This window comes from Mustela erminea, chromosome 10 (assembly GCF_009829155.1).
Source record: "Mustela erminea isolate mMusErm1 chromosome 10, mMusErm1.Pri, whole genome shotgun sequence".
NCBI lineage: Eukaryota > Metazoa > Chordata > Mammalia > Carnivora > Mustelidae > Mustela > Mustela erminea.
The window spans coordinates 2,292,255-2,310,455 of NC_045623.1; the positions used below are offsets into that span (position 1 = coordinate 2,292,255).

The 18,201-nt window shown below is 43.5% G+C and overlaps 1 protein-coding gene across 2 annotated transcripts; it reads right to left on the bottom strand.

Moving 5' to 3' along the window:
• Window positions 1-1,740: 1,740 nt before the first annotated feature.
• On the bottom strand, window positions 1,741-18,055 carry TDRKH (tudor and KH domain containing). 2 transcript variants are annotated; one of them, XM_032361562.1, is made up of 14 exons: window positions 17,845-18,054; window positions 9,230-9,378; window positions 7,984-8,090; window positions 7,185-7,374; window positions 6,347-6,486; window positions 5,922-6,246; window positions 4,655-4,815; window positions 4,292-4,464; window positions 4,007-4,071; window positions 3,597-3,748; window positions 3,260-3,361; window positions 2,893-2,989; window positions 2,621-2,710; window positions 1,741-2,436 (listed from the first exon to the last, which is right to left on the bottom strand). In XM_032361562.1, exons 2-13 carry the CDS (start codon window positions 9,351-9,353, stop codon window positions 2,658-2,660), a joined length of 1,689 nt encoding a protein of 562 aa, XP_032217453.1. In that variant the 5' UTR covers window positions 9,354-9,378; window positions 17,845-18,054; the 3' UTR covers window positions 1,741-2,436; window positions 2,621-2,657. The 2 variants fall into 2 exon arrangements, with proteins under 2 accessions (XP_032217453.1, XP_032217454.1); XM_032361563.1 differs by lacking the exon at window positions 2,621-2,710 and having other exon boundaries at window positions 17,845-18,055.
• Between the last annotated feature and the right edge of the window lie 146 nt (window positions 18,056-18,201).

Consider the following 18,201-nt stretch of genomic DNA (forward strand, 5'->3'; position numbering starts at 1 on the left):
AAGAGCCCAAATCACTACAGGATAAACATTTAATGATTGAAAAATTAAGAGGGACCTGCACCACAGAGGGAATGGAGAAACTAAGAATCTTAGTTTCCTTTGTCTTTTACTTTTACTTATCCTAACCATTTACTGAGCACTTGCTAAGAGAAAAAACCGGGCACTATGGAATTCAGAAAGACTTAAGCCTTGACGGGAGATTTTTATCCATATATTTCAGTTCAAATTAGAGAAATACTAATTCCTTCTCTTTGGTTGTGGAGGAAATCCAAGAAGTTACCTGGATCCCACAGCTGTGACTCAAGGGGAGGATTTCAACAGTCAAATTCAAGAAGTAAGCATAGGAGAGGACATTCCACACAGCAAGAAAAATACAGGTTGTGTTGAAAGAATAAGGAACCCACCTGATTGGCAAGACTTAAAAGCCGCATTAAAGGGGCGGCTGGGTGGCTCAGTGGTTGAGCTGCTGCCTTCAGCTCAGGTCATGATCTCAGGGTCCTGGGATCAAGTCCCGCATTGGGCTCTCTGCTCAGCAGGGAGCCTGCTTCCCTCCCTCCCTCTCTCTCTGCCTGCCTCTCTGTCTACTATGATCTCTCTCTGTCGAATAAATAAATAAAATCTAAAAAAAAAAAAAAAAAAGGCCACATTAAAGGGACAGACTTGAATTTACAGTAACAGACTGCAGCCAGACTGCAGCCCCATTCATTTTTCTGAATGGAGTCCTAAGGGACTGCTCTACTTAAGGGTGATTGCCAAGGGACCAAGGAGCCTGGTGACTACCTGGCCTCATGACCTGGTTGTGGAGCAGCACCAACCCCAGGGCCAGCACTGCTTCAGGGGTGGGTTCACTGCAGCCAATATCTGAAACTTTGCGAGGTCAATAGCTGTCCTTACTGATTCTTCTAAGACCCCACTGGAGCCTTTCTGCTAGATGGTACTGAGAAAAACTTTTTTGAAAACTGTGGCTATGGGAAAACGTGGTTGCCATGCTGTGTATGAGTAGGCCCAATTCCTAGATTTAAAACCCTGCATTAGACATCCTTATGTACTAAAGTTCTGCAGTTCACCTTACCGATCCTTAAAAGCCCTCCCTGTTCATTGGCCATTAATCCACCACCCACAATGCTGCTTACAGTGTCTGCTTCCAAGCTCTTCATGGCTCCCACTGGCCGTACACTACTGCCTACAATGCAGAGAGACACAAGGATATGGCTCCCAAAGGTCTTACAGTAAGTTCACATGGTGAAGATCCACCAGAACCTAGGCCTCTTCTTCCAAATATCTAGTTTGGGTAGGGTCTTTTCTGTTATAAAGATTTTACTTGAGAGAGTACACGTGCATATGAGTGGGGCAGGGCAAACAGTGTATTGTGGTAGGGGGAGGGGCAGAGGGAGAGAATCTCAAGCAGAATCCCAGCTGAGCAAGAAGGCTGAGGCGGGGCTTTGACCTGAGCTGAAATCAAGAGTCAGATGCTTTACTGACTGCACCACCCAGACACCCTTGTGGTTCTTATTTATACCATCTGAGCCTAAATTGGTCTGGTTCTTAGTGAATGGTTAATTCTAAAGTAACTTTAGGGAAAGGACAGATCAGGGAAAGGACAGGATCTGTGCATGGGAAGGGCATTTGTTTAAAAAATGGGCCATCCTTGTGAGGCACGTGACAAATTCTACCAGGTTTAGGTTCAGAAGATACCCACAGGCCTGCTTCCACCTGATTCAACCAATATTTAGTTTTAGATAATTTTGTGAGAACTTTATTCAGCAAAGAATCCCCCAAATGATTCAAACAGCTATGTAAGTTCTCTTTCACTCTATGAATGTGTGTATACACACAGATACTACACTAGCACTTCAGAACATTTCCTGAGCCGCTCTCTCCTTGTCTACTTGTATTTTAACCAAAGTTTACAGGGAAAAACCTATCTCTAATAACATATCAGCAGTTAAGGCTGGGAGGCAATGTTCTCTTCCCCTTTCCTGAGGCTTTTTTAATAATAATTCTGCTGATTTCTGAAACTGCCTTCTGACTCAACTGCAGTCTTTGAGTTCACCACTCAAAAACCTTTAACTAAAGTCACCTGATGAGGTGAGTCAGAAGTCTGCAGAATCATCACTTCCAGTGACCAAACCCTGGCTGCTTCCCAGCCCCAAAAAGGACACAGCCTTGCAGAAGCATAGATCAATGCCTGGCAGAAAACAGTGAGCCAGATGTTGAGCAACCTGGAAGCAAACTCTGGAAGAATACGGGGTCAGGCAGGTGAAGTGGGGACGTGTACTTGTCTCCCTCTACCCTGCACTCTTTCTGGTAGTCCGACAGAAGGAGAGAAGGCATTCAGTCCGCAGCAAGCCAGGATCGTGTATGTAACAGAGGAAGGACTGCACAGATCTCTTTATCATAGGCTCCTCTTTCCACGTACCAAATCCTGTGCCAAACCTGCCAAAGACACAAAAACACAGAGACATAAAAAGCTTGAAAGGGCTCAACCTGAGAGTGAAGCTGCAGGAACTCAGCTGCAGAGCAGTGTTCAGACAGGCTAGGGAAGAGAGCAGAAGGCAAGGCCCCTGTTGTCACCCTTGTTACTCTCTGGTGGCTTCAGACAGAGGAGAGCTGTACTCACGCAGTAAAGCAGGCAGCTAAGGTGGCTGAAGCCAACTTCACAGTAAGTAGTCATCGTCCAGGTTATCGTCACCAGACATGGAGGCAGCTTCTGCGTAGCAGGAATGGAGAGGAAGTTAGGCACGGCCACTGAGACTCAGGGGAAAATGGGCTACTTGGTTCTCAGGATGCTTTTGGTTAAGAGCCCAGATTTCACATCACCCCCGGTTTGGAGAGACCAAGTGAAAAACAGTAACTTCAAAAGATGCTCTAGGGAGGAAATGCAGCCTGTACCTGATAAGCTGAGGCAGGACAGGGTATTTGCTATCTCTCCAGGGCTCTTCTTGGTCCCAGTGAGCATGCTGTCAAGAGACACATCTGTTTCTGTGGCCTGTAGGGATGAAGACGAGAGAAAGGAAGAATGTAGTGTTGGCTGGTGGGAAAGGAGAGGCCATCCCAGCTTTATGCCCATGGGATGTGGTTAAGGCAGTTGGGTTTGGCTGCCAAGAGGGACACAGTGCTTGCTTTGAGCAACCTGTGGAGCTACTCCTTAGGAAAGCCCTCCATGGAATGCACACAGGACTAGAAGCCCTCCCATCTCTCTAGGCACCAGATCTGCCCCGAAGCAGCATCCTACACGTAGCCACAATGGCTCACTCACCACATTGTGCAACATGTCTGGGACAGCTCTTCTTCCTTCCACGTCTTCTGGAAGCTCAACTGCGTATCCTTTACGAACTAATTCTAACCCAATATCGAGTTTCTGAGAAGAAAAATGAAAAGGGAATGATGTTCTCTCTAGGGATAGGAATATCTGAGGAACTAGGACAGAAGAGTTAGATTAGGATTGATACTTCAAAGACATTCCTTGAGTGGGAAGTAAGCAGGATCTTATGAGGTAGGAGTAGTATCAGATAAGGATTTCTAGGAAAGAAAAAGTAAATGAGACCATAAATATACTGAAGAGATAGTGAGCAACGAGTGGAGCCCAGTCATACCTTCCCATTGCTAGTATCATACAAGTAAATCTTGGGCCAAGTTGAAATCCCAGTCTGGACATAGCTGGAGATCTTGGCCACCAGGGGCTTCCAGTCAGCACAGTGAGTTAGTCTGTCAAACTCATCCAAAGCTTCCTCTTCCCACTGTTCACCTGGTAAAAGATTGCAGGGAGAACCTATGAAGGGATCCCTGCTGATGGGGGAGATTACACCCTGGAGGGAAATTGGAACCACCCCTTTCTACTGCACAAGGCACCTATGTCTGCCTGCTTGCTGCTTTCTACTGCTGGGGAGGAAAGACATCTGAGCCCCCAGAACTCAAAGCTTGGGAATGTGAGAATTCCTTCCATGTGCTGTATGAAAGTTTTTCTATGTGGAGGCAAGGTCAATAGGCCACGTGACCAATTTACCTGAGGGGGCAATCCGTGCCAGACTACACTCTATTGCTTGAAATGGGAGGCTCAGGAAGTCACTCCTAAAGTGAAAGAAACTGAAATTAGAATCCCAGTGTCAGAAGGGTCTCTTACAGTCCTTGTTTCTAGAGATCACCAATTAACCCAGCTGGAGAAGATAATAATCTGCTCTGTCAACAAGTTCTCTTCCCAATCCCCCTACATGAGTGCCATGAGCATACCACCAGCTATGGGCCAAGGCAGAGTTAACAACTGGGACTCCACCATGGCCTCCATACTGACCTGAGTGCCCGGAGGTCCTTCAGTGGGCAATCTCCATTATCTCCAAAGTCAACAAAGTAAAGGTCTAGGTTCCCATTCTCCAAGGTGCCAAGGACTCGAGCTCGATACCAGGAACCATTTGTAGGTAAAGGTGCTGCTACAATGTCTCCCACATGCACAGTCAAGTCTTCAGGCTGCACAGGGGAGTGAGGATCAGGATGGGGAAGAGTTAGGATGGGCAGGCTAAAAACCAGATAAGCGGAAAGTGCCAAAAGGAAGAACAAGTAGTTGCTTCCCAGGAAAAGAGAACACACTACAATGAAAAAAGAGCCCCCCCCCACCCTTTTTAAAAATCAAACCCAGCCCAATCCCTATGGCACTCACTAGACTATTCTCATAGTGCTGGGTCATCTCACTGACAAGCTTATCCAGCTGCAGGCTGCGGGAGCCGATGATTTGGATCCAGAAGTGGTTGGGATGTTCAGAGGCAGAGACATAGACTTCCAGGAACTCATCGGCATGGAAACTGAAGTCAGGACTGGGGACTAAACACAGGGATAAACAAGTTAAGCTATAGAATCCTCACTTTCTAAACTGGTGACCATATGAGAATCACCTCTGTTTGAAATGGGGAGACTGTCTCAGAGGTGAAGGTACAAACACCAAATGGGCTTTGACCATTTAAAAAATGGCTGGAGGGAAAACTGGATGAATCACACAAAAACAGCCTGAAGACACATCCTAAATTGATTTGTGGATCTTTCTATGTAACTGAGTAATACACGGAGTTTACACTCCTAGTCATCTGCCATATATTCAAATCAGACACCAATTACAACAAAGGTAAATCCTCCATATGCTAGCTGCAGCATGGACCAGTGGAAAGATGTGGGCTTGTTCTAAATCTCATTCTATCACTGACTCATTATGTGACCCTGGACAAGTCTGAGAACCTCTTAGGGGCCCTGGTCTTCCCTGCCCCCATCCCACAACCTATACACAGAAGAGAATGCTCACTGTCTTTTCATTCTTCTTACTGGTGATGATTCTTTTTAATGGTGATGATTTTTAAAAACAGTAATGAGGTAGGCCAAAAACAAAACAAAACAAAACAAAACAAAAAACACCAGGTTGAGTATTTTACTTATTTAATAAATCTGTGAAAGAATATCATGTAAATTCAATTATTTGATATATTCAGTAGTACTAGTTTCCTGTGAACTAGCATATTTTAAGATTTTATTTTTTTATTAGTTTATTTATTTCCAGCATAACAGTATTATTTTTTCACCACACCCAGTGCTCCATGCTAAGATTTTATTTTTAAGTAATCTTTCTACCTAATATGGGGCTCAAACCAACAACCCTGAGATCAAGAGTCACACGCTCTACTGACTGAGCCAGTCAGGGGCCCTGTGAACTAGCATATTTCTATATCATTCTCCATCACTAACGTGTCTGTGTTCAGAAAATTATTATTTATGTTTAGTACTAACCTCAAGTGAAATATTACCACATAAAAGTATATCTGTGAAGAGACTTCTAAATGCAATCCAAAAAACAAATTGTTTTTACTACTTCCTATTTTGGGTTATCTAAGCCAGTATTTCTATGTTCTATATGGCAAATGGGTTCCCACTTTGTTACATACTTTCAAACATGGACATCTCTGGACTGGTCTGAGCTCCAGATTTCTGAAAGCTGTCACCATTAGGTTTCTCCCAAGCACTTTCTGGCCCTACAACAGCCACATCACCGCCTCCTTTTCGGGGAGGAGATCCTGGTAGGGTTGCTGGCTCTGGCACCGTGCCAGTACCAGCGTTTTTCCACAAAGCTGGCTCGCCAGCTCCACCAGACTCTGCCACTTCCTCTCTTCTCACACTGATTGGCTGCTTGCGTGGGACTCTGGTTTCTGCAGAATGTGCAATTCTCTTCCGAAGTTCTTCATCTTCTGAAACTTTCTCCAGTATCAAATGCTGTGGTAAGAGATGAGATCTCTGTGGCCAGATATTTTCACCCAGGACAGAATAAAGGGTTCTCATTCTTAGACACAATTCAAATCTATTAGCTACTTGCCTTAGCTGCTGCCACTTCCTTCTGCGTTCCTGAGATTTTTATAAGCCTTGATAGTAGCAATGTCCCCTCTGATTCTTTGTCACAGGTAATTTTGGCTCCAGAGGCCTTACAGATTGAACGAATAGTCTCCCCACCTCTCCCTGCATTGAAAAAATGTAAAAACCTGTCCTTTCCTCCTGGCCAAACTTAACTATTACAGAAATCACTATTTTGTATATACTGGGAGAGAAGAGTCAGTTCTATGTACCAAGTGAACAGAATGTAAGATACTGAACAGAAAGCAGAGGCTACTGCAATCCTTACTGTGAGAAGGGAACTAGGCACAGTCTTCTCTTTCTGCTTAAACTCTTGATTAGTATAAGTTCATGTCATTTCCATTTTTTGACCATTCAGCATACTTTACACCTGCACTTCAGAAGATATCCCACACTGTGAAACACTGGGCCAATGATGGACATTTCTCTACCTCTAATAGCAGCATAAGGAATGCTCTTGGGGAAGGCATAACAGATGCTCTCTAGAAGAGCACTATCTTGAAAGATCTGGGATAACATGAGCAGGATTAGCTTTCTTTTAAATATCTGTTATGAGGTAAACACATTTACCTGAACCCTTCTGGAACCTACTTGTAAGGATCAGATCATAAAACTTCTTGAGGTAATGGGTTTGCTTTACCACTGGTTCTATAAAAAAAGTAAAGCTCTGGTCTCAATATTCCTGTCTCCCCACCCCCCCACCAAGGTGAAGGGAGATAGGCCAGGAAAAACCCTTGGGAAGGTGTGAAAGAAGGCAAAGGTGAAGAAAAAAGGGAACAACAGAGGAAGCTGTCCAGTGGTACCTATGATCCTGCCCACGGATCTCTGGGGAACTGAGAGCTGCTCAGACACGGGGGTATTCTCTGTCAGGATCTGATGGATGGCTGCTTTGGCCTTGCACACCTGAACAGGAAACCCACTGATAAGCAGCACCCGTTCATCGCCTACATCCTCTGTGTCCACATCAATCCGAGCACCTGTCTGTTTCCGCAGCTGCAGAGAAAAGGATATATGGCAGTACACTCTAGAATAGCTCCCATTCGGGTCAGCAAGGTACACTCTCAACCTAACCATGGAGGCAGATGGAACTGGAAGTAATCAGCTAAATTAGGATGGTATAAACAGTCCTCAATTACCTGTAGTTATGAAAGGAGATTAGTGACAAAGCTAACCTCAACTAGCAGTTGATTCAAAACAGTTTCTCTTAGTGTTTAGAACCCTTTTTCCCCCTAATTTTTTTCTTTTTGATCAGACAATCAAATATTTGGGTTTTTTTGATATTCCAAATAAACAACAGAAGAATTAAATAGCAACTCAACATTTACTAACAATTAACAAGAGCTCATTAATTCCATAGTAGAAAGGAATGGTTCAAGCTATACCAAGTTGAGAATCATGCAATCAAAAGTGCCCATTTCAAGCTGAGTCATTTATTCTCTAGGGAGAAGTACAACTCTCTAGAAAGAAAACAGCATAGTTAGCTAAAAGTTCCTGTATTTTTTTCTTTCGAAGACATACATAGTATGGGATGGGGGCAGAGGAGGGAAGCAAGATTAAGCAGAATCAATCCCTGGGGAAGCCAACTGCCCGTTTGCCACTTACCTGTTTAATATTGGCTCCTTGCCGGCCAATGATGAGCTTCACAGCCTCCTGGGGAACTCGCATCTCTATCTCAATGTCGTCCTCCCCAACAAACGTCAACCGCTCTTCTGCACAGATCATGGCTCATCAGATCAGACTTAGATAGCATCCAAGGTACCCCAGCCCTCCCATAAATCTAGCCGTCAAAGAGAACTATCCACGAGATAGACCCAGAATCTCAACCATAATGACAAGAAGTAGCATCGGAGTAGGATGAGAGGGTCCAGAAGACCAGAACATTATCTCTGGGATACTACTTCAAATTTGGATCTGCAAGGAAGGGGTGCTGGATTTTGTGTAAACTGGATCTCCCAGGAGATGACTCCTGGAGAAGATTGAAGGTTGGGGCACTTGGGTAGCTCAGTCATTAAGTGTCTGCCTTTGGCTCAGGTCATGATCCCGGGATCCTGGGATTGAGTCCCACATCAGGCTCCCTGCTCAGCAAGAAGCCTCCTGCTCCTGCTCCCACTCCCCCTGCTTGTGTTTCCTCTCTCACTCTGACTCTGTCAAATAAATAAATAAAATATTTAAAAGAGTAAAGATTTTAAAGTTGCCCAAGGAGTTCACTGGGCTCAGAACTTCCATTTGTACCTAAATCCTTTCTCTAGGTCCAGCCTATGGGTAAACTGGATCCCATGGTTAGCTTTCTTTTTTTTTTTTTTTTTTTTTAAAAGATTTTATTTTTTATTTATCTGACAGAGAGAGATCACAGGTAGGTAGAGAGGCTGGCAGAGAGAGAGAGAGAGAGAGAGGGAAGCAGGCTCCCTGCCGAGCAGAGAGCCCGATGCGGGACTCGATGCCAGGACCCCGAGATCATGACCCGAGCCGAAGGCAGCGGCTTAACCCACTGAGCCACCCAGGCGCCCCCCATGGTTAGCTTTCTAACAACTAAATACAAGAAGCATATAAAAAAGATAAAGAGTATAGATGTTAAAAAAAAAAAAAAGATGAAAAAGAACCCATTGTGGTGCTGCTGTTGAACGGAACAAATCAAGAGAATTATAAAATGAATTTATCATTTCATAGACTAGCTGCACATTAAGGGCATAGAAAAGAAGAAACAAAATAGTTTCAAAGACCCCTCACAGAAAGCCAATTACATCCCAACAGACATACCCAGTCCAGCAAGGAGAATTTTCATTTTAATTTAACAAGGCCAGAGCACGTTCTGAACATTGCCATATGCACAGCTGTGGGGTTCACGTACCTCTGCTTTCCCTGTATCTGCGGTATAGGATATAGGCAACCGTTGCACTGGCTGGGATCCCGAGGCCCAGTGCTATTTTCTGAATAGTGGACAAACTTGTCCAAGAAGTTCGTTCAGTGGACATTTTCTGTTGTATTCAGACTTACATCCTGAAATAAGTAAATGAGGGAAAAGAAGAAGCTTTCATCCTGTACCTTTATGACTGGCAGAGAGGCACGGAAACATATTACAGTATTATTAAAAAGAATACGACTATCAACCTTTCCATATTAAAAGCTTAAGCAGTCTCAAAATCTCCCCCACCCCCCACCAAATCTATTTCATGTAAAAGGTCTCAGGGTATTTTTTCTAAGTTGCTAAGCAACATACATAAAGAGGCAAACTTCATTCCCCATACCCTCCCAAGGAAAACCATACATTGGTCAAAATTTTATAAGATGGAAGAACAAAAAAATTGTTAAATGAATAAAACAGTACAAAAATATATCTTTAGATTTCACATCAGACTACTTAAAATTGCTTATCTGTGCCCTTCCATGCCTTTAGGCCTTTCCAGAAGCTGTTGTCTCTGCAAGAATGGCTTTCCAGGCCTAGTTTTATTTACTTTTTTTTTTTTTTTTTAAGATTTTTTTATTTATTTGACAGAGATCACAAGTAGGCAGAGAGGCAGGCAGAGAGAGAGGAAGGGAAGCAGGCTCCCTGCTGAGCAGAGAGCCTGATGTGGGGCTCGATCCCAGGATCCCGGGATCATGACCTGAGCCGAAGGCAGAGGCTTTAACCCACTGAGCCACCCAGGCGCCCCTTCATTTACTTATTTTTAAATATTTTATTTATTTATTTGACAGAGAGAAAGAGCGAATGCATGAGCAGGGGGAAGGGCAGAGGGAGAAACAGATTCCCTGCTGAGTGGCGAGCCTGACAAGGGGCTCGACCCTGGGACTCCGGGATCATGACCTGAGCTAAAGGCAGATGCTTAACCAACGGAGCCACCCAGGTGCCCCTTCAGCCCTAGTTTTAGGCTCTGCTCCTTCTACTTCTTTACCTCTACTGATTTCTATTTATTCCTCGGCTAACACTGAAAGGAGGTCTGCCCTGTTCCTTCACCAAAACTACAACTTCCCAGACAAACTAGCTGGCATGTAGAAGACCTATCTACTCTCACCTCTGCACCTTCTGTATTTGGGTTTCTCCTCCTCTTTCCCTGGAAGTGCCTTTGTAGTTTTGGGCCTATCTCTCCGTGGCCTCTATCCACTGCTACTGTTACTCTGCTGTCTTGGGGCAATTTCATCCACACCTGCACCTTCAACTACTACCTATATGCTAATGACTCTAACAACACTGCCCCTGACTGATTCAGAAGCTCATCAAATCTCATTCAGACCACTAGCCTTGCTGCTCTTTGTCACTGTATCTTCATTTTGCTGCCAAGCTAATTTTTTTTAAAGATTTTATTTATTTGTCAGAGAGAGAGAAAGAGCAAGTGAGCACAAGCAGGGAGAGCAGCAGGCAGAGGGAGAAGTAGGCTCCCCGCTGAGTTTGGGGAGCCTGATCCCAGGACCCCGGATTCATGACCTGAGCCAAAGGCAAATGCCCAACCGACTGAGCCATCCAGGTGTCCCTGCCAAGCTAATTTTTAAGATTTTGTTTATTTGAGAGCAAGAGAGGGAGCGAGCACAAGCAGGCAGAGGGAGAGGGTTAAAACAAACTTCCCTCTGAGCAGGGAGCCAGATGCCTGGCCTTGGGATCCTGAGCTGAGCTAAAGGCAGACACCTTTTTTTAAAAAAAATTAACATATAATGTATTATTTGTTTCACAGGTACAGGTCTGTGAATCATCAATGTTAACACAATTCACAGCACTCACCATAGCACATACCCTCCCCAGTGTCCATCCCCCAGCCACACCATCCCTTCTACCACCCTCCCCTCCAGCAACCCTCAGTTTGTTTCCAGAGATTGAGAATCTCTTGTGGTTTGTCTCCCTCTCTGGTTTCATCTTGTTTCATTTTTTCCTCTCCCCCTATGATCCTCTGTCTTGTTTCTCAAATTCTTCACATCAGTGAGATCATACGATAATTGTCTTTCTTTGATCCGAAGGCAGACACTTAAGCGACTGAGCCACCGGCGCCCCTCTGCCAAGCTAACCTTAACATCATCACTGTATTTTCTTATTCCATAACCTCTCACACCCTCCCAGACAACTCACATTGTCTCTTCTCAAGTCTCTAGCACCTCCTCCATCCACGCTCTCAACTGATGTCTTAACCTCCTATGCGACCGAGAAAGCACAGCATTCAGAGAAGATATTAACTGAGCTCTATCACACTTAACACCTACCTCTATCTATGCCCAAATACCTACCTCCTGTGGCCATGGATGAACTGTCTCTTCTCCTGGCACTGAAGGCTCTCATAAAAGTATTGCTCTCCTTCTTTCTCATGCATTCTTAATGTTTTCCTGTCTCCTGGATCTTCCTCTTTCCGTCAACAAACACACCACGGTTTCTTGTTTCTTTCTTTTTTTTTTTTTTTTAAAGATTTTATTTATTTATTTGACAGAGAGAAATCACAAGTAGATGGAGAGGTAGGCAGAGAGAGAGAGGGAAGCAGGCTCCCTGCCAAGCAGAGAGCCCGATGCGGGACTCAATCCCAGGACCCTGAGATCATGACCTGAGCCGAAGGCAGCGGCTTAACCCACTGAGCCACCCAGGCGCCCGGTTTCTTGTTTCTTAAAGAAAACCTTTCTTGGGGTGCCTGGGTGGCTCAGTGGGTTAAAGCCTCTGCTTTCGGCTCAGGTCATGATCCCAGGGTCCTGGGATCGAGCCCCACATCGGGCTCTCTGCTCAGCAGGGAGCCCACTTCCTCCTCTCTCTCTGTCTGCCTCTCTGCCTACTTGTGATCTCTGTCAAATAAATAAATAAATCTTTAAAAAAAAAAACCTTTCTTGATTCCACTTACTCCTCCAGATTCTTCTCATTTCTTTCCCCCCTTTCACAGGAAAACTCACAAGTGCCAATACTTCAGTGCTCAATTTCTCTTCTTGAATCTACTCCCACTGTTCTTGCCAAGGTCACCAGTGACTTCACATGGCTAAGTCCAATGGTCAATTCTCTGTCTTCACTCTACCTGCCCTCGCCTTCATATCTGGCACAACTGGGAACTCCTCCTGCTCTGAGACCCTTTCTTCACTTGGCTTCCACAGCAGCACTCTTCTGGTTTTCCTTCCCCCTTTCTGGCTGACCCATCAGTCCGTTTCCTTCTCTGGCACTGGTAATCTCTTAAAACCACACTGCCCCCAGGCCTCTGTCCTTTGCCCTCTTGTGGGTTCTATCTCACTTTCTTAGTGATCTCACAGAGTTTGATTCATAGTTTGGCTTTAAATCCCATCTGTATGCTAATAGCTCCCAAATTCATCCATCCATTTAGGGTCATTCTCCTGAACATCAGGTTTGTATACCCAACTGCCTAGGAGACCTCTCTGTTAGAGATCTAATAGGCCCCTCAAACTTAACAGGTACCACACTGAGCTCCTGATCTCACCCCCTGCCTGCAGTCTTAGCTGACTCAGTAAATGGCAAGTCCATTTTTTTAGTTCCTCAGGTAAAAATCTTACTCATCCTCTCCCTCAAATAGCACCTTTAGTCTGTCAGCAAATCCTATTCATTCTACCTTCAAATTATCCAGAATTTGACCACTTTTTATCTGTCCGTTCCTAAGATGACCATCTTCCCTAAACCATCATTATCTCTTGCCTTGATCATTGCAATCAATTATACCCCAGAATTTGCCATTGTCCATTCAGTTTATTCTCAACAGCTGAAGTCAAATAACATTACTCAGCCACTCCAAACCTCCCAGTGGTTTTCAATCTCACTATGATTATAAGCCCAAATCATTATATTAACCCATGAGGTCTTCATTTTGATTTTAACCCCATTGGGCACTGGCACTGAAGGCTCTCATAAAAGTACTGCTCTTCTTCCTTCTCAAAACCCATTGGGGTTAAAATCAAAATGAAGACCTCATGGGCAGGAATTTTTGTTTTGTTCCTCAGTGCACACTGTAGCCAGTCAATAAACATTTGCTGAATAAATAAACTTCTTGAGCAACTCTGTTGCCCATGTGAAAAATCATTAATGGCATGAAAGGGTCTTTATAATCTGCTTGCCTACTGCTTTCACAACCTTATACTTGAAGCCCACTGCTATCAGGGGAACAGGACGTGCTTTCCTGTGTCCCTTCTGTCTTCCTGGTCATACTCCTTAGCTGTTGGTCTCCCTGGCAAAATCCTACTCCTTCCTCACATCTCAGCTCTATTGCTACACTTCTGCTGAGGCCAGTGTGATTTCCCCTGGCTGATTTAGGGTGAGTTTCTCCTTAGCTCCTGCTGCCCTATGAATGAGACTTCCATGATAGCATCTGCTCACACTGTATGCAACTGTGTATCTGTTATGCCTGTGTCCTGGAGAATGGCTTCAAGCAGGCTAGGTCAACCACATCTATTCAACACTTCTAGGTTAGGTGTTATTGTGACATTAAGGATGAAAAGATAAATGTACTGAGTAGCTACTCTGCTACCAGGCACTTTACCTCCATTATTTTAGTTATCTTCATGTAATCCTGTAAGGTAGGAAATGTTAACCCCAATTTTATAGAGGAATATACCTTCTTAGAAAGGTTACCTCTTACCCAGAGTCTGGGTTATTATTTGGATATTACAAACCTTACACAGTGACTTTAGGAGCCCCTCTCTCCTTTTTTTTTTTTTACATAAACCGAGCAGAACAGTACTTGGTGTTTTTATTTAGGAAATTCAAAATTAACACTAGTGGAAAACACTGTAGCTGGTAAAAAAAAAAAAAGACAGTGTCTACTTTCAGATAGTACAATCTAGTAGAATAAAACAGTGTAGCTTTTACCAAAATTTGCTTTAAAATGAATGAGAAAATATAATTTATGCTATGATTTGCCTCCAGGTACAAAAGTTTACCCAGATGATTTGATATCCAAGAAAAACATTTTTTTTTAACCTTTAAGAAAAACTGGTTGTAGGAAGGCTAAAAACGTACTCATTAACATAGGACCTATTCAGGAATAAAACTTTGATTCTAAATGCTTTTCCTGAGGCAGAAAGAAAAAAAAAAAAGTGCTTTCCCTAAAAGCCTTTCAGGAAGGGTGATGAAGGAAAAGAAGAGACCTAGCACAGATAACTCATTCCAGGGACACTTGGGAGGCTCAGTTGGCTAAGTGTCTGCCTTCAGCTCAGGTTATGATCTCAGAGAGGTACTGGAATTGAGCCCTGAGTCTTCCTCTCCTTCTGCTCCTTCCTGGCCCCCATCCCCCACGCTCTCTAATAAATAAAATCTTAGTTAAAAAAAAAAAAAACAACAAAACTCATTCCAAGAAGCAGATAAAAATCATGGTAAGACTGCAGGTGGATTTCTTACTATATTCAGACAGAAGACTAAATTTTGCATCTGGTCTCTAGAGCTTTACTGACCAGCAAAAATGAATAAAGTTCTTTACAGAACCACCAGAAGTTTGTCTATATTTTTAAAACTTATGTTTTTAGATGATAGTTTTAAACAAATTTTATTCACTGTCTTGCCCACTAAGGCCCAAAAGAGAAAACATTTCATTACCTGGGTGAGGGACGCTTTTCAAGTTTCTTGTTATTTCAGACAATTTGTTATTTAGTAAGAAGATCCAATATATATAGTATATCACTTTTGGAGATTTAGTATACACATGGAGAAATGTGGCTGCTTTCTTTTTTTTTCTTTTTTAGTAGGTAGGAAGAAAAGGCTTGAGTTTAATGTGTGTTAGAGTTACGAGGTTCCTTTCCTAACTGGATTAAAAAAAAATCAGTTTCTCTTTTTTCTAGGCTGTAAATAAAACCTTTCACTGATTTCTGTGAAACTTTGGGTGGTATCATGTTTGCATATACCAAAGGAAAGGAAATAAGCTCTGTCCCATAAAGACTTCTGCTTAAAGTCTTGAATTTTTGAACCTCAAACCACTTTTTTCTTATTTTTTATTCTGGGTATTCAGAAGAGAGTTCACTTCTTTTATCTAGTGGTTACTTCATATATTTTTTTATATGGTCTCTAAAGTCCAAAGCTCATCTTCCTATTATAGTGCCTCATTTAAATAATGCTCTTTGTTATGGGCTGAATATGCTGGGAACACAAGGAGGAATAAGAATTCTCACCCTGAAATACAATCTGGGAGGAAGGATAAAACACCAAAACAACTAGCTACAGACAATGCAAAGACATTATAAATTCTTGGTTAAAGCAACAGCTGGGGACACCTGGGTAGCTCAGTTGGTTAGGTGATTGCCTTCCACTCAGGTCTTGATCCCAGGGTCCTGGGATTTAGCCCTGCACTGGGGCTCCCTGCTCAGTGGAGGCAGGGGGCTGCTTTTCCCTCTCTGCTGTTCCCTGTTTGTGTGCTTGCTTTCTCTGTCAAATAAATAAAATCTAAAAAAAACAAAAACAAAAACAAAAAACAAACAAAGCAACAGCTGGGGGGAGCTAGAACTTAAACGATTTTTTAGATGGCAGAGTTGAAAACTCTTTAAAATAAAAATAATTTTTCTGCACCCAAACCAATAAATATTTAGTATCCATTATGTGATTGGCCCTAGAGGATACAGCAGTCCAGACAGACTTAGTAGCTGATTTCATGGGGCTTCCTAACTGGCAAGGAAGGTCTTATCTCGACAGGCAAGAGTCTGTAGGTGTTAAAGGTTTTGGGAAACAAATCTAGGTCTGTGAACAAGAGTGGTAACTGAATCCATGCTCTAATGCTGTCTGCCTTTTAACACATTTCTGGCCATAATTCATGCCTAAGAAACCATAGAGTTTTAGAATTGGGAGGACCAAAGAAATGATCTGATTCCACTAATAATGTTCCAACTGGGGAAACTGAAGCACAGGGAAATACAGGGATTTCCCTAAGGTTACACAGCTAATTAGTCATTTCCATACAATGCGGTATGCACTGTGGTTTGAAGACCAGTCACAAAGGCACCTCTTTAAGGAGAAAAAAAACGAACAGAATTTTCACCCCAGTTCAGAAACTGTAAGGATCAAGGCAAAAAAAAATCTGATATTCCTCCTGCTCTGCTGCCAATGCCCCCCACCCCCCACCCCCCAATCCCAACTTCTCATGCTTGGTTGGGTTTCATCACTATGGGCTTCCATAGTACTCCAAATATCACTTCATAACACATAGCATTGCTTGTAATTCTTTACTAATGGCTGGGTCTGTACTGACAAGAATGGAAGGTAGCAAGTGTGGGGTAGGAAGACAAATTCAGAGGATAGTTCAGGTGCCAGTGATGGAGATGGAGAGGAGAGTTTTAGTAGGTAGAATACACATTAGATCTAACAATTGATTCATGGAAAGGTTCAAGGGTGAGCCAAAGAGCTAGCTATCAGGTTTCTCATTTGAACATCCAGTAGATGGTGTCTGAGACACAATATTAATGATTTGGTGGTGGACGAAATGTGGTGGGAAGGTGAATGTCCATGACGAGGATAAATTTATTATTTATTCAAATATTCTATTTGAATGAAAGCAAAATTTCACTTAACTCCTTTTCACATATTACAAATGAAGTCTGTGGAGCTACCTTAGGTCTCAAAGAATGCATATCTACTTGATTAATCAAGTATGATTTTACTATAATATGTATATAATTTCATATGGTTTCTCTTTTAAAATAAGTGGGAAATATTACAGCAACAGGGACATAACTGTATAGTACTGAATGCCAACTTGTATTTAATTTTATTACTTCAAATTGAATGTGAAAAGGAGGTTGGCATTTAAGACCATCATTCTAGGGGAAACTGAGTAAAGAGGAGACACGTGGATCATTTCAAGGTGAGAGAAGCAGATAATAGTTTTCAGTAAAAACCAATTTTGAAATTTCTTGATATTTATATGAAACAGTTGCTATTTGATATGCATAAATAAGGCTTACTTTTATGTTATTTCAAAAACATCGTTAGGAGTCAAATCATCGTAAGCTCCATGGGGCAAGAAATCTCTCACTCCCTTATCTCCAAATAACCAGAACCTACAAAGTAGCCAAAACATAGTGACAGGCCTGTTGAATTGAAGCAGCTTGTTCAATATTCTCATCCTTGTTACATTTATTTTTAACCAATGAGTGAAGAAAGTCAACCCGTTCAGAGTGAGAATAGAGTAAAAACGTAGCTTTGACGGGGAATCTTCAGACAAAACCTCAAGAAGGGAAACTGGGAAAACAAAAACTCCAATTTACTATTCAGACGACTGACTGAATAGTCATCCTATTAGAATAATTAAAGAAAAAGCTGGAGAAAATAAAAGGCAAAGTGATGGCGGTTCTCAGTCTCAAAAAAGATCTCTCGAGGAGTCCAAAGTAGCTTGGGGCAAACACTCCGGCCCCGGGTCCGTTGTGGGACCAGAGCATGTCCTCCGGATTCGGTTGGTAGCCCGCCGTTCGGCTGCCCCATACCCTCCGGACGCCTCCCTTCTCTCAGCCCCATAGTCCCGCCTGCTTGTTGCCCCCGGCCCGGCCTCTCGCGTCCCCTAAGTTTCCGCGTCCGGTCCCAGCCTTTACCGCTCCTCCAGTCAGCCGTCTCGCGCTCCGCCTCGCACCTAGCCCCAGCGGCGGTCACCTCCTCCCTCTCGCACAGCAACTCGAGCCCCGCCTGCCTCGCTTCAGCCGCCTCTTCCCCGCCCCGCAGCCCGCCTGCACCAATCAACGCCCGGATCGCAGTCCGACCAATCGCCTGCCTCGCCACAGCCAATCCTTCCGCGGGCTGCCCCTGAACGACGGGGCCGCTGCGTGCCGATACCCAATTACCCGGATGGACTTCAAAGCCGGCCACCACGTCACCCAATAGGAGCCAGGGAAATCAGACGTTGTTAATTGAGACTGCACCTGCTGAGAATTAAACAGCCAATTAGAGGCTTC

Bases quoted from the DNA above. Each gene is read 5' to 3' on its own strand.
- TDRKH (XM_032361562.1), bottom strand. From the start codon at position 9,353: ATGTCCACTGAACGAACTTCTTGGACAAGTTTGTCCACTATTCAGAAA. The intron at 7,375-7,983 runs GTAAGTGGCAAA...TTTTCTCTGCAG, and splicing joins AAGGAGCCAATATTAAACAG to CTGCGGAAACAGACAGGTGC. The intron at 2,711-2,892 runs GTACAGGCTGCA...CCTGCTACGCAG, and splicing joins GTCCTGCCTCAGCTTATCAG to AAGCTGCCTCCATGTCTGGT.